Source organism: Hemiscyllium ocellatum, chromosome 35 (assembly GCF_020745735.1).
Source record: "Hemiscyllium ocellatum isolate sHemOce1 chromosome 35, sHemOce1.pat.X.cur, whole genome shotgun sequence".
In the NCBI taxonomy this organism is placed as follows: Eukaryota; Metazoa; Chordata; class Chondrichthyes; order Orectolobiformes; family Hemiscylliidae; genus Hemiscyllium; species Hemiscyllium ocellatum.
The window spans coordinates 18,453,125-18,476,899 of record NC_083435.1 but is presented as its reverse complement, the minus strand read 5'-3'; the positions used below and the strand labels follow the sequence as shown (position 1 = coordinate 18,476,899).

Sequence of the window (23,775 nt, the reverse complement as noted above, 5' to 3'; positions counted from 1 at the left end):
ACACTGTACCTCTGCACTGCTTTATTACACTGTACCTCTGCACAATATCACTGACACTGTAACTACAGAGTACCTCTGCACTGCATTATTACACAGTAATTTGCACCTTATCATTAACACTGTAACAACACTGTACCTCTGCACTGTGTTATTATACTGTAAATCTGCACCATACCATTAACACTGCAACTACATTGTACCTCTGCACTGTTTCATTAACACTGTAACTACACTGTACCTCTGCACTGTACTATTACACTGTACTCTGGACCACATCATTAAAACTGTAACTACACTGTAACTCTGCACTGCATTATTACACTGTACCTCTGCACCATATCATTAACTCTGCAACTACACTGTACCTCTGCACTGCATTATTATACTGTAAATCTGCACCGTATCATTAACACCTTGACTACCCTGTACCTTTGCACTGCATTATAATACTGTACCTCTGCACAATATCACTGATACTGTAACTACAGAGTACCTCTGGACTGTATTATTATACAGTAGTCAACACCATATCATTAACACTGCAACTACACTGTACCTCTGCACTGCATTATTATACTGCAAATCTGCACTATATCATTAACACTGTAACTGCACTGTTCCTCTTCATTGCATTATTATACTGTAACTCTGCACCATGTCATTAAGACTGTAATTACAGAGTACCTCTGCGCTGCCTTATTATATTGTACTCAACACCATATCATTAACACTGTAACTATACTGTACCTCTTTGCTGCATTATTATACTGTAACTCTGCACCATATAATTAACACTGTAACTACAGAGTACCTCTGCACTGCATTATTATACTGTACTCAACACCATATCATTAAGACTGCAAATACACTGTAACCTCTGCACTGCGTTATTATACTGTGACTCTACACCACCCCATTACAACTGCCTCTGCACTGCGGTATTACACTGTACTCTGCACCATATAATTAACACTGTTACTACACTGTACCTCTGCACCATATCATTAACAATGTAACTACACTGTTCCTCTGCACTGCGGTATTACACTGTACTCTGCACCATATAATTAACACTGTAACTACACTGTACCTCTGACCATATCACTAACAATGTAACTGCACTGTTCCTCTGCACTGCGGTATTACACTGTACTCTGCACCATATAATTAACACTGTAACTACACTGTACCTCTGACCATATCACTAACAATGTAACTGCACTGTTCCTCTGCACTGCATTATTGCACTGCACTCTGGACCATATCATTAACACTGCAACTACACTGTACCTCTGCACTGTTATTATACCGTACTCAGCACCATATCATTAAGACTGTAACTACACTGTACCTCCCCACTGCATTATTACAGTGTTCCCTGCACCATATCATTAACTCTGTAACTACACTGTACCTCGGCATTGCATTATTAAACTCTACCTGTGCACCATATCATTAACACTGTAACTGCACTGTACCTCTGCACTGGGTTATTATACTGTACCTATGCATCTTATCAGTAACACTCTAACTACACTGTACCTCTCCACTGCATTATTACACTATATCTCTACACAATATCATTGACACTGTAACTACAGAGTACGTCTGCACTGCATATTATACTGTACTGAACACCATATCATTTGGGGGAGATACTAAATGAATATTTTGCTTCAGTATTTACTGTGGAAAAGGATATGGAAGATATAGACTGTAGGGAAATAGATGGTGACATCTTGCAAAATGTCCAGATTACAGAAGAGGAAGTGCTTGATGTCTTGAAATGGTTAAAAGTGGATAAATCCCCAGGACCTGATCAGGTGTACTTGAGAACTCTGTGCGAAGCTAGAGAAGTGATTGCTGGGCCTCTTGCTGAGATATTTGTATAATCAATAGTCACAGGTGAGGTGCTGGAAGATTGGAGGTTGGCAAACGTGGTGCCACTGTTTAAGAAGGGCAGTAAAGACAAGCCAGGGAACTATAGACTGGTGTGCCTGACCTTGGTGGTGGGCAAGATGTTGGAGGGAATCCTGATTCGGGATAGTCAACATGACTTTGTGTGTAGGAAATCATGTCTCACAAACTTGATTGAGTTTTTTTGAAGAAGTAACAAAGAAGATTGATGAGGGCAGAGTGGTAGATGTGATTGTTATGGACTTTAGTAAGACGTTCGACAAGATTCCCCATGAGAGACTGATTAGCAACGTTAGATCTCATACAGGAAGAACTAGCTATTTGGATATAGAACTGGCTCAAAGGTAGAAGACAGAGGGTGGTGGTGGAGGGTTGTTTTTCAGACTGGAGGCCTGTGACCAGTGGAGTGCCACAAGGATCGGTGCTGAGCTTTCTACTTTTTGTTATTTACATAAATGATTTGGATGCGAGCAGAAGAAGTACAGTTAGTAAGTTTGCAGATGACACCAAAATTGGAGGTGTAGTTGTCAGCGAAGAGGGTTACTTCAGGTTTCAACAGGATCTGGACCAGATGGGCCAATGGGCTTAGAAGTGGCAGATGGAGTTTAATGCAGATAAATGCAAGATATTGCATTTTGGGAAGCAAATTTTAGCAGGACTTATACACTTAATGGTAAGGTCCTAGGGAATGTTGCTGAACAAAGAGACCTTGGAGTACAGGTTCGTAGCTCCTTGAAAGTGGAGTCGCAGGTAGATAGGATAGTGAAGAAGGTGTTTGGTATGCTTTCCTTTATTGGTCAGAGTATTGACTACAGGAGTTGGGAGGTCATGTTGTGGCTGTACAGGACATTGGTTAGGCCACTGTTGGAATATTGTGTGCAATTCTGGTCTCCTTCCTATCAGAAAGATGTTGTGAAACTCGAAAGGTTCAGAAAAGATTTACAAGCATGTTGCCAGGGTTGGAGGATTTGAGCTACAGGGAGAGGCTGAACAGGCTGGGGGCTGTTTTCCCTGGAGCGTCGGAGGCTGAGGGGTGATCTTATAGAGGTTTACAAAATGATGAGAGGCATGGATAGGATAAATAGACAAAGTCTTTTCCCTGGGGTCAGGGAGTCCAGAGCTAGAGGGCATAGGTTTAGGGTGAGAGGGGAAAGATATAAAAGAGACCTAAGGGGCAACTTTTTCATGCATCGGGTGGTAAGTGTATGGAATGAGCTGCCAGAGGAAGTGGCGGAGGCTGGTACAATTGCAACATTTAAGAGGCATTTGGATGGGTATATGAATAGGAAGGGTTTGGAGGGATATGGGCCAGGTGTTGGCAGTTGGGACTAGATTGGGTTGGGATATCTGGTCAGCATGGACCAAAGGGTCTGTTTCCATGCTGTACATCTCTATGACTCTATTAACACTGCAACTACACTGTACCTCTGCACTGCATTATTATACTGTACCTGTGTATCCCACCAATAACACTGTAACTTGACTGTACCTCTGCACTGCATTATTCTACTGTACCTGTGCACCTTAACAGTAAGACTGTAACTGCACTGTACCTTTGCACTGTATATTAAATTACACTGCATTATTATGCTGTATCTGTGCACCTTACCAGTAACATTGTAACTACACAGTACCTCTGCACTGCATTATTATACTGTACCTGTGCACCTTACCAGTAACATTGTAACTACACAGTACCTCTGCACTGCATTATTATACTGTACCTGTGCACCTTACCAGTAACATTGTAACTGCACAGTATCTGTCCACTGTATTGTTAATCTATACCTCTGCATCCTACTATTAACAATGTATCTGCACTGTACTTCTGCACTGTGTCGTTATACTGTGCACCTGCACCATATCGTTAAAACTGGAACTGCGCTGTATCTCTGTATCATATCATTATATTGTATCTCTGCACCATATCATTAACATTGTAACGGCACTGTGCCTCTGCACTGTATCATTACACTGTACATCTGCACCCTAACATTGCTGCTGTAATTGTATTGTGCCTTTGCACTGTATCATTACACTGTGCCTCTGTACCCTAAAACTGGCACTGGAACTGCACTGTGCCATTACACTGTATCCCTACCCTGTACCATTGTACTTTATCTCTTCATTCTATCTCTACACCATGCTTCCACAGATTAGTTCTGGACATGCCACCATATGTTATTGGTTATTCCCCATTACAAGTGTGTGCTGCACATGCTCAGGAAGTGACGTGTACTGTTGGCTGTCAGCCAGCAGTAATATGTTCCTTTTCACTTGCGTTCCTTTTCATCACGCTCCTTTATGGGGCATCATGGGATCGTTACGGCGCAGAAAGAAGCCATTTGGTCCATGGTGCCTGATGGTTCTGTTCCCTAGTGCCAATCTCCTACCATTTCTCCATATCCCTGTGCACCACTTCCAGCCATTACCCTGTCAAATTCTTCAATTGAACCTGTCTTCACCACATTTTCAGGCAGTAGATTCCATAGTCTGGATTAGAGTGGTGCTGGAAAAGGGCATCAGTGTGGACTTCACCAGTTTCCTCATTTCCCCTCCCCCTCGCTCACCTTATCCCATTTCCAACCTTCCAGCTCAGCACCATCCTCATGACCTGTCCTACCTGCCAATCTTCCTTCCCACCCATCCACTCCACCCTCCCCTCTGACCTATTACCTCCGTCCTACCCCCATTCACCTATTGTACTCTTTGCTACCTTCTCCCTAGCCCCCCCCCCCTCCCATTTATCTCTCCACCCTGGAGGCTCCTGGCCTCCATTCCTGATGAAGGGCTTTTGCCCGAAACATCGGTTTTCCTGCTCCTCGGATGCTGCCTGACCTGCTGTGCTATCCCAGCACCACTCTAATCTAAACTCTGGTTTCCAGCATCTGCAGTCCTCACTTTTGCCGAGTAGATTCCATAACCTTACCACTCACTGCGTGAAATCATTTTTTTCTTACGTTACCCTCGCCTCATTCACACATTAACTCAATACCCTCTTTCTCTTTCTTTTTTACAAACGGGAGTAGCTTCTCCCTATCTTCTCTATCTAGCCCGCTCATAATTTTGTAAATCTCTAATTATCTCCTCACAAACTTCTCCTAACGAGAACAGTCCCAATGTCTTTAATCTATTCTCATCACTGAAGTCTCTCTTTCCTGTTACCATTATTGACGGAAAAGCGCAGCAGGTCAGGCAGCGTCCAAGGAGCAGGAGAATCGACATTTCAGGCATAAGCCCTTCTTCATGAGCTCATGCCCGAAATGTCGATTCTCCCGCTCCTTGGATGCTGCCTGACCTGCTGCACTCTTCCAGCAACAGATTTTCAGCTCTGATCTCCAGCATCTGCAGTCCTCATTTATCCTGTTACCATTATTGTCAATCACTTCTGCACTGTCTCCAATGTATTCATACCTTTCTTTCAACCTGGATGCAATACTCCAGCTGAGATCAAACAGTAAGACTTGAAGTTAAACCATACACGCTTTCACAAAAAATATTTTTTAAAAATAGATAGGTCCAAGGAATTAAAACTCAAATTCTCTTGCCATGATATTGTTATTAAACAGGAAATCGTGAGTTTGTAAATCGAACCATTTTTGCTGTATATGGGCAGAAACTCCAGCTGTCCTGTTCTGTACCCCATGGAAGGAATGAACCAATACATCGATGGCTTCTGGTAAGTGTCTTTCTGGGTGGTTCTTGGTGCTAGGTATTGCTCAAGGGCAGTGTTTGGAGGTGAACACTTTGCTGTACTTGCTTACTTTAAGCTTACACTCAGTAATAACGCATCCTCGCTTCCAAATCAGAAGGTTTCAGCCCCACTCCCAGGACTTGAGCTCAAAATCAAAGCTCTCACTTCCTGTGCTGTGCTGTGGGAGTTCTGCAGTGTCCAAAGAGCTTTCAGATGAGATATTAAACTCTATCCACCTTCATAGGGGAATTTGGAAGACCACATGGCAATTATTTCAAAAGTGACTGGGGGGATTCTCCTCCTTATGTTTGTCCTTTAAACTGTGACTGCTGGGACATCCTAACCAGAATGTGTGGGATCTTGTGGTGTCAAAAAGTTATTGTACATTGTACACTTTGACTATCTTTCTGCAGGAGTTACTCAGGTAAAAACAATGACTGCAGATGCTGGAAACCAGATTCTGGATCAGTGGTGCTGGAAGAGCACAGCAGTTCAGGTAGTATTACTCAGGGTAGTGTCCTAGGCCCAGCCATCTTCAGCTGCTTCTTCAATGGCCTTCCCTCCCTCAGAAGGTCAGACATGGGGATGTTCGCTGATGATTGCAGTGTTCAGCACCATCCGCGACTCCTCAGGCGCTGAATCAGCTCATGTCCATATGCAGCAAGACACAGATAATATCCAAGTTTCGGTTTACAAGTGTCACGGAGCGTTCACACAACAGTGACCATGTACAGACAGAGAAATCTAACCTTGACATTCAATGGCATTGCCACCAATAAAGCCTTCATGACTAACAATTTGGTGTTGCCATTGGCAAGAAACTCAAATGGACTAGCTATCCAAAACTATGGCTACAAGAGTAGGTCAGAATAGGAATACTGCAGTGAGTAACTCACCCCCTGACTCCCCAAAGCCTGTCCACCATCTACAAGGCACAAGTCAGGGGTGTGATGGAATTCTTCCCACTTGCCTGGATGGGTGCAGCTCCAACAAGACTCAAAAAGTTTGACACCATTCAGGACAAAGCAGCCCCCGATTGATTGGTATCACATCCACAAACATCCACTCCCTCCACCACCAACACTCAGTAGCAGTAGTGTGTACCATTGATAAGATGCCCTGCAGAAATCCACTGTTTCGACAGTTCTATGCCCTCTTCCATCTAGAAGGACAATGGCAGCAGGTATGTGGGACCACAACTACCTGCAAGCAGCCCTGAAGACTCTCACCATCCTCATGTCCCTTCACTATCAATGGACCAAAATCTTGGTACTTCCTTCCTGAGTATCTCTACAGCACCCGGACAGCAGTGGTCGAAGAAGGTAGTTCACGCTCCCCCTGGGAAGGCCAATAATTGCTGGCCCAGCCAGCAATGCCTACATCCCATGAATGCCGTTTTAAAAACATTTTTAGAAGTACTGATTTGGCTGTAAGGTTAGGTGATAACCTGATGGTATTGTCGCTGGACTATTAATCCAGAAACTTAGCTAATTTTCTGGAGAGCTGGGCTTGAATCCTACCACATCAGATAGTGGAACTAGAATTCAATTAAAAATACCTGGAATTAAGAGTCTAATGATGGTCATGAAACTATCGTCAATTGATGGAAAAACCTGTCTGGTGTCCTTTAGGGAAAGAGATCTGGCATCCCCACCTGGTCTGGCCTCCGCGTGACTCCAGACCTACAGCAATGTGTTTGACTCTGGCCTCTGATATGGCCTGCCAAGCCACTCGGTTGTATCAATCACTACAAAGTCTCCACAAGATGTCCCAGATTTGTAAAAGGCGCTCTCTCTGTTTCACAGAGAGTCTGGTTGCAAATACTGACCGTGAAATCAGAAGAACTCCTGGGGACATTATACTCAGCTGCCCCATGCTTGTTTCGGAGATCTGTTCATGCAGCTGGGTTGCTGCCTATGCATTTGACACCCATGGACCTCTTCTGCTTTAGAGAGTAGGCACTTGAGATGCAGCAGTAATGTCCCTACCTCTGGGCCACGTGGTCTACCAGAACTGTCCAAAAGGGTAAATTAAAAATAATATAAAACTTACCTCTTTTACCTGTTCTAATATCTCCTAATGTGGCTAATGTCAAGATTTGGCGATGGCCGCTCATGTATTAAGGGCCTGTAGAAGACCTTGCTATGCTATGCAAGTTGTTGTTGTTGTGATCCTTCAAGCTGCCATTTCGATGGTCGGAATCCTAGCGGGCGACCTTGACCCCACGTTGCGTGCTTCTGTCCCCCAGAAAACGTGCTCCATGAAGCCATGGAAGGAGATCGCCAGGATAAAGGGAGATGAGGTGCAGAGCAACGAGAGTCACTTTCAGATGCTGGGAGATGGGACCCTGCTGATCCGATTGGTGGGCATTGAGGATCAAGGACTGTTCAAATGCGGAGTGGTGGTGGAGGAAGGATTGGAGACCTTCTCGGTGACCAATGTTTCGGTCTTCAGTGAGTACAGCGCCTGCTTGTCGTGAGGGATAGCATGTTGCGATCTGATCAGGCAAACCAGGGCAGGACATGGACAGTTAAGGGTAGGGCACTGGGGAGTGAGGTTGAATAAAAAGACCCTAGAGGTGCAGCTGCACAGTTCTTTAAAAGTTCCGTCACATGTAGACAGTGGTAAGGAAGTCAATTAGTACACTTATCTTCACTGGTCAGTACACTGAGTGTATGAGTTGGGACTCATATGATGGTTGGTGAGGCCACTTTTGGAATACTGCCTACAATTCTGGCTGCCTTGCTATGGGAAGGATGTTGAAAAACTTTAAAGATTGCAGAAAGGATTTACAAGGATTCTTGCCAAGGTTGGAGAGTTTGAGTTACAGCGAGAGGCTGAACAGGCTGGGGCTGTTTTCCCTGGAGCACCAAGGTCCGACGGTTGACCTTAAAGTGGTTTATAAAATTCTGAGGGGCATGGATAGGGTGAATAGCCAAATTCTTTTTTTTCCTAGGGTGGAGAAGTCCAAAACGAGAGGGCATAGTTTTAGGATGAAAAGGGAAAGATTTTAAAGGGACCGAAAGGACAACGTTTTCACTGAGAGGGTGGTACGTGTATGGAATGAGCTGCCAGAGGAAGTGGTGGAGGCTGGTCCAATTACAGCATGTCAAAGGCATTTGGAGGGTATATGAATAGGATTTAGAGGGATATGGGCCAAGTGCTGGCAAATGGGACTAGATTGATTCAGGATATCTGGTCAGCATGGACGGAGTTGGATTGAAGGGTCTGTTTCTGTGTTGTCTGACTCCTTGACTATGACACTGATTCATTGAGAACCTTTTAATAGCTTCATACATCTCTGCCAAACTTTAAATCCTTTTCCCATGCACAAGGAGCTCCTTCAATTTATTTTCAGATCTCCAAATCCAGCAAAGGCTGAGGGGTCCGCTGAAAACGCTATAGCTGTGACCGATTTTTTTTTTGTTGAGCCAAGCAATTGGGAACATCAAATTATTACAAAACATTATGGATGGTATTGTGGATCAGTTATGATCTAATCGAGTGAGTGAAGATTTCAGAAAGGCAGGTTGGCACATTTTGGCTTTGCTTCCCTGTACTGCCACTGTGATAACACTGTATAATATGTTATTATCATTTGGGAATTTGGATTTTAAAGTAGGTGTAGAGATAGCTGTTTGAATAGTGAGTTCCTCTTGAAGATAAAAGGACAGAACAGTAGTATATTCCATAATATGTTGCTCTGATTCATAGTTCCGAAGTCTTAGCAGACACTGGAGAAAGTGAGGACTGCAGATGCTGGAGATCAAAGCTGAAAATGTGTTGCTGGAAAAGCGCAGCAGGTCAGGCAGCATCCAAGGAACAGGAAATTCGACGTTTCGGGCATGAGCCCTTCTTCAGGAAATCATTTCCTGAAGAAGGGCTCATGCCCGAAACATCGATTCTCCTGCTCTTTGGATGCTGCCTGACCTGCTGCGCTTTTCCAGCAACACATTTTCAGCTCTTAGCAGACACAGTTGCTCAGAAGTTGCATCTTGGGACAGTCTTTCAATTGCTCTCTCCAATAGACTTCCTTGAACTGAGAGGGGATTCTTTTTAGAAATGAGGATGATCCATCGGACATCATGTTTGTAGAAGGCTTCCCTCTACCTCAGTCAAATCTGGGCAAATTTCACATCAACTGAATCAAAAAGAAAAGCAAGCATTCTTCCAAACCTCTTGCTCCTTAAAGCCAATCTCTTCCAAACCAGGAAGGGTCTATGGTAAAGTTAATAGGTATCACCAGTCACCAGTCATGTGACTTCCAGGCTGGCTTTTAAAAAAGAATCTCTAATATACACAGTAAACATTTGGGTACAAACCACACCAAGTTTATCAACAAAACTTGAATTCAACTTCTTGCTTTCAAAATCCCCCAAAACGTAAGTCCTCCAAAAAATGTTGAACATAAAGCATCTTAGCAAAAACATCATCCACCTATCCAACTTTGGACAATGAAATCCCAGCTCAACACTCCCCACAGTCAATTCCTTCTGCAACATATTTGACCACTACTTCAAACTCTTTGTGAGTTCCTTTGGTCCTCAGAGGTAGTTTCTACAATGGATACATAGAGCGATTGACGTATGGACCATCGGACAGACACAAAGTGACTAATCTGTCAATAAATAGATGGATGATGGAGGGACACAGAGTATTAGATAGAATGATTGATCAATAATTCATAAATTGGTGGATAGATTGATTGATTGAAGTACAAACAGGTTGAGGAGGTGGAGTACAGGAAGGGAGCATCTAATAGACTGTGCATAGGCAGATGCAGAATGTTATGTAGAATGATCAATCAATGGATATAGAGACAGGAAAAACATCTGCAGTCAGGTTTCTATTAACCATAAGATATTTGTGAGTTGTGGAAGTGTGGTGAGCAACTATGACAGACTTCCTTCTGACAAAGGTTAATAGAACTATGTTAATTTGCAGAATCACCTATCAAGCCTCAGCTAATAAAAAGCTACTTGACTTCTACTGTAGGAAGACATTCCGAGGTAATAATGATTTATTAATTAATGCAATAATTAATCCTACCATGGCAGACCACGGTATTTGAATTCAATAGAAATCTGGAATTAAGAGTTTAATGATAACCTTGAAACCTTTGTCAATTGTTGAAACAAACCCATCTGATTCCTTCAGAGCAGCAAGCTTATGTCTTTACCAGATCTGGCCTGCATATGACTCCAGACCCATAGCAATATGCTTACCTGAGTAAACCATGCATGTTGTGTCAAACTGCTATCTCAAAGGAATTAAACTGCATGGACTGTTGGCCTCAACCAAGTGAGTAGAAATGGAGGGAGTCCTCAGTATTGACGCTGGACCTCATGATGTCTCAGAGCCAAATGAGTAAGGTAACCTTCTGCAGATTGTTACATACCCTTCTTCACATTGAGGATACCCTCCGTTATGTTCTTCAGCCACTCAGCATGATAAGTAAGATGGAAATCAAATAGATCAAGACTGAGCCACCAGCGATGTGGTAATTGACATCAACAGCAGCAGAACTGTAATCCAGCACAATCTCTAACTTTATGGTCCAGCCTATCACCCACTGAACAATTGTCCTCAACTCTGGTTCAATGGAGAGAGCAGCAGGCATACCTGAAGATGAGGTGTCAATCCTGGCACAAAGGAAGGTGGCTTTTATTGCTGGAGATCAGCCATCTCGTCGCTGCAAGAGTTTCTCAGTGTAGAATCCTTGGCCCAACCATCTTCAGTTGTTCCATCAATGACTTTCCCTCCACCATAAGGTCAGAGGTGGGGATGTTCCTCGATGGTTGCACGATGTTCAGTTACCATTTGCAACTCCTCAGGTACTGAGACAGTCCCTGTCTGAAAACAGGAAAACTTGGACAGCATCTAGGTTTGAGCTAACATATGGCAAGTAATGCACATGTTAAAGGAGCAAAGTTAGGCAATCTATTGGAGTTAAAGGCAGAAAGGTTCCCCCGGCACTGATCGCTTTCACCCAAGGTGCTGAAAAGCTAGAGTTGGTGAATTCTGGAAAAGTACCCAAGGATTGGAAAGCTGAGAATATGACAAAAAGAGGGGGAGGCAAAAAGTGGTTAACTCTCGGCCTATTAGCCAACACCTTTTGTTGGAAAAATATTGGAATCAATTATGAAGAATGCAAGAGCAGTACATCCTGGGGGTTACCATTGACCAGAAACTGAGTCAGACCCACAATATAAATACCAAAGCTAAAAGAGCAGGTCAGAAGCTAGGAATCCAACAGCAAGTCTCTCACTTCCTGACTCCCAAAGTTTGTCCACCATCTATCAAAAAGACGCAAGTCAAGAGTGTATTGGAATACACCCTACTTGCCTGGGTAAATGCAGTTCCAACAACACTCAAGAAGCTCAACACCATCCAAGACAAAGCAGCCCACTTGATTGGCACCACATCCACAAATATTCACTCCCTCCACCAATGACATGCAACAGCAGTGAATACCATCTATAGGATGCACTGCAGAAATTCTCCAAGCCTCCTTAGACAGCACCTCCTAAACCCACTTCCGTCAAGAAGGACAAGGGCAGCAGATACATGGGAACACCACCACAAGCAAGTTCCCCTCCCAGCCACTCAACAACCTGACTAGGGAATGTTCTGCCATTCCTTCATTGTCATTGGGTCCAAGTCCTGGGACTCCCTCCCTAGTCACATTGTGAGTCTACCTGCCGCACAGAAACTGCACCGTTAACTCGGTGAAAGATGCCCAAAACCTGTCGGTCTTCCAGAACAAGGAGTTGACCCAGACCGGATGTTGCAGACTGGCACATCCCACGGTTCAGGACTACGTGCTGAGGGAGGCACTAAAGCTTGGAGCAGCTGCTGCCAAGGGGCACTGGGGAAAGACCACCGTCTGAGGGCTTCTTGCTGGAGGTAAAAGGGGTCCATTCAGTTAGTGGACCCTCCTAGTGCCTCAATGCATGTAAATATACTCTTGTATGCGTAAGAGAGGTGATTGGTTAGTTGGAGTAGAGTCAAACTCCAATGTTTGTGTGTTTACTTGATATGCAACTGTCCAGGATCAAACTGCACTTGTGCCAAATACAAAGAGTTTTTTTTATTGGGTGAAGTATATTTTTGAAATAATAAAGACTCAGACTGCAATAACACAAGAAGCTCATCACCACCTTCTTAAGGGAACCTGGGGATGGGCCAGAAATGCTGATTGATCAGACAAATGGATCTAATGGAGGTTGCCCCCTTAGCAAGTTGAATAAAAGCTCCCCATTCCCCTTGGCTGACATTTCTCACCTTGATCAGCCCAATCTGACGCTGAATAATACATTTTTCCTCCGCCTGCCTTCAACTTAAGTCTCTTTTTTCCACAGATTGGGAAGTGTGTCGCAAAGGATGGCTATCCTGTCGGTAACATTACCTGGTATAAAAATGGCAAAGTGATATTTGCCAACGGAAACGGTGAGATACCTGTTGATCCAACGCTGCCTTTCCTTTTCAGTCTCTCCTTCGGGCTCATCCCTTTGGGGCAGCATGGTGGCTCAGTGGTTAGCACTGCTGCCTCCTAGTGCCAGGAACCCGGGTTCAATTCCCAACTTGGGTGACTGTCTGTGTGGAGTTTGCACATTCTCCCCGTGTCTGCGTGGGTTTCCTCCGGGTGCTCCAGTTTCCTCCCACAATCGAAAGGATGTGCAGGCCAGGTGAATTGGCCATACTAAATTGTCCCACAGTGTTAGGTGCACTAGTCGGGGGGAAATATAGGTTAGGGGAATGGGTCTGGGTGAATTATCCTTAGGACTTAGGACACAGTGTGGACTTATTGGCACTTTGGGCCCTGTGTCCATTCTGTAGGTAATCTAATCTTTGTCCCTCCATTGTCTCCTCCCAACCCACCAAACCTCTTACAGATCGGACCTCTTTAGCATACCCAATTTCATTAGAAATGGGCAATAGAAGCTGGTCTGCTCAGTGGGCTCACATCCTATGTGGACTTGCCATGTCAGGCATCACTAGCTTGGGATAATAACCTCAGCTGGAGTCCAAGAGCGTTTAGGAACCAGCCCCTAAAGGAGAGGGAACAGGGAATGGCCCTGAACCTGCTCGCATTTCCACTGTACGTTTTCTGGTACATTCCAGACAGAGCTGTGACAGTGTAATGGAGGAAGGGCCAAGGAAGCTCCGGTTGCCTCGGCGATGGCGAAATGGGTTTTAGTTCCCTCGGTAACTTTCTCCAGTTGCGGCACAGGAGCGGGCCTGTTACCTGAGGAGCATGCTGTGTCGTATCTCCTTCACGCCCATGAAAGAGGATTCACTGCGGGAGTGTTCCGCAACAACGCGGGCTTTGTCCCGGCTTCCTAAATGTTTACCGATAATATTTGACTGACAGTTCCAGTCAGGGGAATGTCACATTCTGCTCGGACGGGCTTAAGAAGTGCACTTTGAACACTTCGATATTGTGAGCACTAGGCTGGAACAACAACAAACTCAAGCTTGTATGTGGTAAAATGCTCCAAGGGTAGAAATTTATGCAGCACCTTTCGTGGACACACGGCCTACTCCCAAAGCACTCTCCCGCCGACTGAATACTGATTGTGCCGTATTGTGGAACAGCCGAATGGTGCACAGCAAACTCCCACACACGGCAATATCTAGATGGTCTGCATTGGATGAGATTCGTGATGTGGAAGTGCCAGAGTTGGACTGGGATGGACAAAGTTAAAAATCAAACAGCGCCAAGCTATAGTTTATAGTGTTTCCAAACTAACCTGTTGGACTATAACCTCATGTTGTGTGACTTTTAACTTTTGGACATGTGGTTGTAATCAAGGAATGTTTGATAAATGTTCAAATAAACTAAGGATTCTGGGAAAGCTAGGCAGGTCAGGCAGCATCTTTGGGAAGGAGTTAACAGGCGCTAGTAAACGAGAACCCCTAGGCATGTTCTGGGGTCTATGGGTTGAATTGCACCATAGCAGATGGTGAAATTCGAATTCAGTTATAAGGTAAGCCCCCGTGGCTAATGTGGAAAGATTGTCAATTGTTGTAAGAACCAATCTGGTTCATTAATCTCCTTCAGGGAAGGAAATCTGCCATCCTTACCCCGTCTGGACTACATGTGACTCCAGACTCATTGAGATGTGGTGGATCCAGGTAGATTTGGCCGGAGAAATGGCAGGTAGAGTTTAATCTGGACGGTTGGGAAGTGATGTATTTTGGAAGATCAAATTCTGCTGTGAATGGAACAAAAAAATGGCAGCGTTGACATACACAGGGGTCTGGGTGTACAGGTCCAGGGATCCCTGAAAGTGGTAACACAGGTGGATAAGGTGTTCAGGAAGGCATACAGCTTGCCCTCTTTGGCTGGAGTATTGAATATAAAAGTTGGACAGTTGTGTTACAGCCGTACCAAAGGTTAGTTAAGCCTCATTTGGAATATTGCACACAATTCCGGTCGCCACACTACCAGAAGGACGCGGATGCAATGGAGAGGGTGCAGAGAAGGTTTACCAGGACGTTGCCCGGTTTGGAGAGGTTTAGTTATGTGGGGTGGTTAGATAAACTCAGATTGTTTTCACTGGAAAGACAGATGCTGAGGGGGTGATCTGATAGAGGTCTACAAAACTGTGAGAGGCTTAGATAGGGTGGATAGTCAGAGGCTTTCTCCCCAGGATGGAAAGGTCAACTACAAGATAATACATGGCTTGGAAAGGGTGGACGCTAGGAAATTGTTTCCATTAGGCGAGGGGACTAGGACCCGTAGACACAGCCTTAGAATTAGAGGCGGTCAATTCAGAACAGAAATGCTGAGACATTTCTTCAGCCAGAGGGTGGTGGGTCTGTGGAATTCATTGCTGTAGAGTGCAGTGGAGGCCAGGACACTAAATGTCTTCAAGGCAGAGATTGATAGATTCTTGACGTCACGAGGAATTAAGGGCTACGGGGAGAATGCGGGTAAGTGGAGTTGAAATGCCCATCAGCCATGATTGAATGGCGGAGTGGACTCGATGGGCCGAATGGCCTTACTTCCACTCCTATGTCTTATGGTCTTATGGTCTTACAAGAGGGCACAGGTTCACGTTAAGGGGTGAAGTGCGGGGAAACCTTTTTGCGCAGAGGGAGCTGAGTGCCTGGAATGCACTGGCAGTGGAGATGGTGGAAGCACTTATGTTATCAACATTGTGGCGTTTACCATGAGCAAACAGAGGGTTAGAAACTGCACACGGGCACTAAGTAGCAGGTCTAAAACAAGGGTTAGAAATTGGCGCAGGTTGGGTGGGCCGAAGGGCCTGTTCCTGTGCTGTACTGTATTGTATTGTATAGAAATTAGAGAGAATATTGACCATAAAGGCCATTTCGGCATCTACTTAAGAATCAACTAGATCGGGGTGGCAGTGGAGTTGTATTCTTACAGAAGGAGGCCATTCAACCCACCAGCTTGCTGGAAGAGCCATTCAATGGGTGCCACATCCTGACTACAGGGTATGGGCGAACCAGTGGTAACAAGAATCTGACAGCATGCTGGTCACAGGTATGCACCCCACTACCCACCCCACCTCAGATCTCTGGGTCCAGATTAAAACTCTCAAAGCTGAGCTCCTGTCCCTGCTGTAGGACTCGACCCTACTCCTGGGTGGCTAGAAACGTAAGCACTACTTTCCAGCAGGCTAGGCAAGGCAACAGAGGGAGCCTTGGCGGAAATGCAAACACTGTAGTTTGTCCAAACTGTTGTGTATTATGTTTCCAAGGGCAGGCCGCTCCTTTCCTGAACTATGTGGGGAATGCAAATTAAAATGTACTTCAGGGATTGCAGTATCAGGTAACTCATCTGGATAAGACAGACAGCAAATGCCAAAATGTTTGTGATTAAGGTGACTACCACTGAGCACCAACCTAAGGTAGCGAGTTAACCCTTTAGTTCAACTGGGTAAACCCTGGTGGAGGTTGTATAATTTAACAGTTACAGGTAAAGTCATTGTAGTCCCAGAAGACCATACGGATGTTCCCTCATGACTGAGAATAGTGGGCAGCACCCTGACTTAGTGGTTAGCTCTGCTAAGTCTCAGTGCTGGGGACCTGGTTTCGATTCCAGCCTCGGGCAGCTGTCTGAGTTGAGTTTGCGCATTCTCCCTATGTTTGCGTGGGTTTCCTCTGTTTTTTTTTCCTCAGCTCAAGGTTGGGTGGATTGTCCGTAGGTGTGTGCAGGCTCAGTGCACTGGCCCTGGAAAATCAGGGTTACAGGGACAAGGTGGGTCTGGGCAGGATGCTCTTCAGAGGGTCAGTGTGAACTTGATGGGCTGAATGCCCGTTTCCACACTGTAGGGACTCTTTGAGAGGCAGTTGATTGCTGGTGGTTTAACCTGAGGGTGACCATGTCCTGGGTGAGATGACATGAGCCTTATGATGACCTCAACTGGTACATTAATTAAATTGTTGCTATCACTCCGCATTACGGACTGATCCACGAACTGGCGCTGTGAGGCAGCAGTGCTAACCACTGTGCCGCCCACTGTTAAAAGGCTGAGTGAATTGGGTGGCCCATATCCTCTGGAAGAGGTGATTCCCAATGAGAGGTATTAAGATTCTGAAGGGACTTCACAAAGTAAACACTGAGAAGCGTTACTGCTGGCTGGAGAATTGAGAAGCTGGGAAGGTTTGGGGGGGAGGAGCAGCTGCTGGGTAAGGGCTCGAGCGCTCAGGGCTGAGAAAATTCCTTGCTCCGGTGGTTCTGAATTTTTGTAGTTATCTCCCCCAGAGGGTTGTGGATTACGCATCATCGAATACATTTAAGGTCAAGTCAGGTTTTTAACGAACCAAGTGGAGCTGAGCAGAAGATCACCCGTGATCGTACTGAATGGTAGAATGTACGTGATGGGCCGAATAGCCTGCTCCTGCTCCCATTTCTTACACTGAATTCATACCGTACAACGTTGAGAAGTGACCTAATCCTCTATGGGATCAGATTCGGATCGATTGAGGGCTCCCTCTTCCAAATCATGATTGAAGTTACATTTGAGAATTAACTGTACCTTCCATGATGTAAACGTAGTGCAGTTCTATCTGCTTTTTATTGGTATTTTCTTTGTGCTTTCTTGATTTTATTTAAAAGTTGTACTTCGGTATTTCCAGAGACCCAGAACAAAATTCGCATCCTGAAGAATCAGAACACTGGACTTTACACGATCGAGTCGACACTTTATCACACAGTGATCAAGGCTGATATAAATGCCAAATTCTTGTGTGAAGTGGTTTATCCTTTCAAAGAAGGAAATGGCACACAGAGATCGGAACCCGTCACCATAGACGTGCATTGTAAGTATCGACTCTGAACTTCTGAACTCTTTGTGACGATGTTTGTTTGGCCGAACCTGAGTATTGCTGTAAACGGAGACACGCTGTCAGCGTTTTTCACCTTGCACTCATCAGGATACCCATGCAAGAATACCACGTTTCGAAGGGAACAAGGTTGTATGCAGGCTGAAAATGCAGGGCACGGCTTGGAGCAAACACTTGTCTTTCTTGAAGTTCAAAAATTCTTACACGGTGCACTCTCCATTACAACACCCCGACCAATCTGACTCTGAGTGCATGTAACTCAGCATTGCTGAGTTGTTGTTCCATTTTTGAAATTTGGCATTCTTGTGTCTGTCCTGATGCGTGCAAGATGACAACCTTTGCTAGATCACCTCCTTTCCTCAGCAATAGCCCTTGTGCAGATATGAATACTGTTCCCATTTGTTATTTTCACAGCAACCAACAACTCCCCCACTACCTGCTATTCAACAACATTGTCTGACCAATGACCTGTTCTCCCCCATACACCCCTCTCTTCCTTCCTTCCCTCCTGTATACTCCCATTCCCCCACTGGTGATGTGTAATGCTGCACAGAACCAAACTAAGTTTATGACTGTGCACATATTTTTATGATTTTTTAAAAATGAATAAAGTATAAAGAACATAGAACATTACAGCATAATAGACGCCCTTCAGCCCTCAATATTGCATCGACCTGTGGAACCAATCTGAAGCCCATCTAACCTACACTATTCCATTCTCGTCCATATGCCTATCCAATGACCATTTAAATGCCCTATTGAATGCAAGAGGTGCATTCCACGTCCCTACTACTCTCTGAGTAAAGAAACTACCCCTGACATCTGTTCTATATCTATCACCCCATAATTTAAAGCTACGTCCCTTTGTGCTAGCCATCGCCATCTGAGGAAAAGAGTTCACACTGTCCAACCTCGAAGTTTCTTGAATATCTTGTATATCTCGAAATTTTTTTAAATTACCTGTAACAAAAGATAGACAGTAGGCAGGGATGCACCATGTGGAGACCAAACTAGCATAACAGACCTGGATCAGATGGGCCAATGGGCTGAGGAGTTTAATTGAGATAAATGTGAGGTCCTGCATTTTGGGAGAGCAAATCTTAGCAGGACTTATACACTTAATGATAAGGTCCTGAGGAGTGTTGCTGAAGAAAAAGACCTTGGAGTGCAGGTTCATAGCTCCTTGAAAGTGGAATCGCAGGTAGATAGGATAGTGAAGAAAAAGTTTGGTATGCTTTCCTTTATTGGTCAGAGCATTGAGTATAGGTGTTGGGAGGTCATGTTGCAGCTGTACAGGACGTTTCAGAAGACTGCATCCAATTAGTCTCCCTGCAGTGGTAAGGATGTTGTGAAACTCAGGGTTCAGAAAAGATTTACAAGGATGTTGCCAGGGTTGGAGAGTTTTATCTGTAGGGAGAGGCTGAACAGGCTGGGGCTGTTTTCCCTAGAGATTTGGAGGCTGAGGGGTGACCTTATAGAGGTTTATAAAATCATGACGGGCATGGATAGGATAGAGGCCTTGTCTCCAAAGTGGGGGAGTCTAGAACTTGAGCATAGGTTTAAGGTGAGAGGGGAAAAATTTTAAAGGGACTTAAAGGGCAACTTTTTCACACAGAGGTGCGTGTATGGAACAAGCTGTCAGGGGGAGTGGTGGAGGCTGATACAATTACAGCACTTAAAAGGCATCGGGATGGCTATATGAATCTGGAAGTGCTTAGAGAGATATGGGCTAAATGCTGGCAAGTGGAATTAGATTAATTCAGGATATCTGGTCAGCCCTGGATGAGTTAGACTGTACATCGCTATGATTCTGTATTAATTCCAGGACTTTGAGTTCTGAACCTGATTGGTTCATTATTATCTGTGTTGGATTGGAAGTTGCCTGTCTCTTCAAAACGTGTTGGGGGTTGTGAGAAAATTTGAAGGGAAAAACAACAGGTCTATTTCTAACTGATTACACATCAAACACAGAACATTAAACCCAAAAAAATGATACCCCAAAAAAACTGGGAGGCGGTAGGGGGTTGTGGTGTTTTGGGAGTCAGTCTCACAGCTAGCTTCACTTTCAATATTTCTATCATCATTACCCCCAATGCACCACCCCCCCCACCACCAGATACACTCCCCTTTACTCCTCGGATCCTCGCCATGAATGATCTCTCTTCCACCCTGTGCATTTAGCAAAACGAAATCTAGACTCATTGATGGTCTCACAATCTTACTCATCGTTCCTGGGGTTTGAGAATCTCAAGACTTCAGGCTGGGAGGAAAGATATACATCTCACCCCAACTGGGCGCTGGATTGAGTGCCGGGGGGGTTGAAAATCCTTGGAACTGTTGAAGAAGCATGTGGGTGCTCTTTACAGGCACTGCAGGGCTTATCAGAATGTTTGGATCTCATGTTGGATATCTGCCCTGTGTGATCCTTTTATTCGCGTGCAATCCCTCCTCTTGTCATACTCCTTTCCAGCCAGTTGATGGCGGTGCTGCCTCATCTTACAATACACAAGCCTGCAATCTGAGAGGAGAAAGTGAGGAACAGGTTCCTGTTCCTTGGACGCTGCCTGACCTGCTGTGCTTTTCCAGCAACGCATTTTCAAGCTCGCCTGAAGGCTGGCATCGCCAAAATAGATCAAGATGGATCGATGCACCGTCGAAAGTACAAACACTTCAAAATAAAAAGCTTCTTGAGCTGATTTAGAGAGTTGCCGAAAAATCAGACGCAGGTTGTGGGCAGGAGGCTGCATTAGTTCAGCACATGGCAGTCCAATGGTCATTGTTTTAGACTGGTGAACAAACCCATTTCTGATCTGTCTAGGTTGGAGGGGAGTGTGAAGCGCTTACTGTATTTGCTGACAAAAAGCAGGACTTGTTTCCTATTGGAAACCTCAGGAGAATTTTGGGAAATATTTTCGAGGTCTGAAAGAATGTGCTGACAAGCCAGAGGGAAAAGCCAATTTCAAACAAAAATCAAAAAAATGCTTGGAAATGGTAATATATTGGTCCATATTGAAGTGCACGAGGTGGTTCAAACAGTATGGGTCTAGTTTACAAGTTTCCCTGATTTTCTTGCTCCCTTCCCAGAGGGTTACACAAAGGTGGGTTGAGAATAAATCCAAATGGAGAACTCAAGCATTAAGTGGGACTGTTTCTGTGTTGAAGGTTCACTGTAACTCTGTGCATCCTTCCCATCATTTTTATAATTCCCAATTTATTAAACCCCAAACGTGGCGTTGGCTAATGACATCTCGTCAATGAACCTCACTATTCCAAACACCGGGATCTTCAATCCGACTTTCTCGATTTAATGCTGATTTGTCGATAAGGGAGGAAGTATTTTCCAACTCTCATCACGAGCTTGGGATAGACCCACTGCTTCACAACCAAATATTTCTGAAGTTACTGCCACAGCGTTTTGTAACTGAAACAGGCAGAGGAAGGTTTATCTCTAGCAGCCCAGGCCCCATTGGCTTCTGAGTCAGGTAGTCCTGGGCTCAAAGCTAACCCCCAGGCTGGTATTCCAGCTGCAGTACTCAGGGGGTGCTGCACTGTTAGACAGGCCCATTCATTCCACACACAAACCACTCTCTGTGTAAAACAATTGCCCCCATGTCTTTGTTAAATCTTTCTCCTCTGACCTTAAAAATATGCCCTGATCTTGAAATGCCCCACCTGATGGAAAAGAGACCTACCATTCACTTTATCTTTACCCCTCCTGAGTTTATAAACTTCCATATAGTTGACCTATTCTCTTATTGTTCTCGTCTCTTCTAAAGCTGCTCACAGCGCCAGGGACCTGGGTTCAATTCCCGACTCAGGCGACTGACTGTGTGGAGTTTGCACATTCTCCCCGTGTCTGCGTGGGTTTCCTTCGGGTGCTCCGGTTTCCTCCCACAGCCCAAAGATGTGCAGGTTAGGTGAATTGGCTATGCTAAATTGCCGGTAGTTAGGTGAAGGGGTAAATGTAGGGGAACAGGTCAGTGTGGACTTGTTGGGCCGAAGGGCCTGTTTCCACACTGTAAGTAATCTAATCTAATCTATTTCTCACTGGAAATCACAAGCAGAAAAATTTATCGACGATCTGACAAAGGTGGTAGATGTATGGATGCTAAATTAGCTGTTGGGATATGGATAGGCAGCACAGTGAGGTGTCAAAAGGGTCTACAAAGGGATATAGATTGGTTCAAGAAGGTGGGAGAAATATGGCAGTTGCAGTCGCATGTGGGAAAATGTGAACCTGTCTACTTTGGTAGGGAGAATAGAAAAGCTGCATATTATTTAAATAATGCGCAGAGGGATCTGGGTGACCTAGTATATGGATCACTAAAGGTTGGTTGGCAGGTAGAAAGAGATGCCTTGACCATCATTGCAACAGAACAGAAAGTTAAGGAAGTGTTGCTATAATTGTACGAGGACAGCTGAGACTACCTCTGATGTACTGTGCACAGTGTTGGTTCCCTTATGAAGGAAGAACATAAATTGCATACAAAGCAGTTCAGAGAATGTTCGCTCAACTAATTTCGGGGACGAGGGGGTTTACCTTGCAAAGGGAGGTAATGAGCCTGTCTCCATTAGTGTGTGCAAGATTAAGTGACCTTCCTGAAACAGCTAAGAACTTTGACAAAGTGGGGCCGAAAGGGTGCTTGAGAAATGAGAGCAAGGGGGCACCGATGAAAAAGAAATGAGGCCGCCCGTTTAAGACAGAGATGAGGAGGTGTGTGGTCTCTCTGAGGGTCTTGCGTCTGTTGAATCGTCTTGCAGAGAGAGCAGCGGAGGCTGGTTCGATAATTAAGATGGAGTTGGCTGCTGTCCTGGTTGACAAGGCAGGCAAGCTGGGAGGTCAATGCCCCTCCAACCCTGACCCGATCAAAAGGTGGAGCAGGTTGGAGGGGCTGAATGGCCCTAGTCTGTCTGTTTGTGCTGTCTGGCTATGCTCACAGGGCTCGTGCACATATTGACTGGACATTTCAGCAGTGACAGCTCTTTAAACGTAAGCCCATTGGCTGTGAAGCACCCAAGGAGTCCTGAAAGGTGCTACAGAAATGCAGGTCTTCCTTTCTGCTGAGCTATAACCTGTCTCTCTCTCTCTCTCTCTCTCTCTCTCTGTGTCTCTCCCTCCCTTTTCCCACGTACAGACCCAGTGGAGTCCGTCACGATTGAGGTGCAGCCGCCCACTAGCACGATCCGGGAGGGCGACACCGTCACCATGAACTGCACGGCTGACACCAACCCTTCACCAGCAGAGTACCTCTGGGAGAAAGACGTGAGTCTGGAACGAGGCGCAGGCAAAACGTCCATTGATCACCCGACTCAGTGAAGCTGTCCGGAGTGGCACGGTGGCACAGTGGTTAGCACTGCTGCCTCACGGTGCCAGGGACCCGGGTTCGATTCCTGCCTCCGGCGACTGTCTGTGTGGAGTTTGTGCATTCTCCCTGTGTCTGTGTGGGTTTCCTCCCACAGTCCAAAGAAGTGTGGGTTTGGGTGGATTGCCCATCGTGTGCAGGGCTGTGTAGGTTAGATACATTAGTGAGTGGGTAAATATAATGTCGGGGGAATGGGTCTGGGTGGCTTACTCTTCAGAGAGTTAGTGTGGATTTGTTGGGCCAAATGGCCTGTTTCCACACTGCAAGGATTCTAGGCTCGCTCTACTGCGGGAGGCTGAGTTCGAATTGTTCTTGCCATCGCTCACGGCGTTGCTAACTGTTCTCCTGGCAGATGGAAATCCTGCCGTAGAGGATACAGCTGCACACATGCACTCTCCCCATCCCCCTGGCCTGAACCTACCAAACACCAGAAACCACAGACTCACTCATACAGCTGCTTGGGGGGGCAGAGGGAGAGAG

General features: G+C 45.3%; 1 protein-coding gene across 3 annotated transcripts in view; it reads left to right on the top strand.

The window, feature by feature from the left end:
- The window catches only part of LOC132832538 (CD166 antigen-like), a 54,149-nt gene that overhangs the window by 13,338 nt on the left and 17,036 nt on the right, over positions 1-23,775 (top strand). For all 3 annotated transcript variants that reach the window (XM_060850626.1, XM_060850625.1, XM_060850624.1), the window contains exons 2-7: positions 5,487-5,596; positions 7,860-8,064; positions 10,556-10,620; positions 12,973-13,060; positions 17,726-17,908; positions 23,068-23,195. In XM_060850626.1, coding sequence (XP_060706609.1) covers positions 5,487-5,596; positions 7,860-8,064; positions 10,556-10,620; positions 12,973-13,060; positions 17,726-17,908; positions 23,068-23,195 — 779 coding nt within the window. The remainder of the gene's footprint in view (positions 1-5,486; positions 5,597-7,859; positions 8,065-10,555; positions 10,621-12,972; positions 13,061-17,725; positions 17,909-23,067; positions 23,196-23,775) is intronic.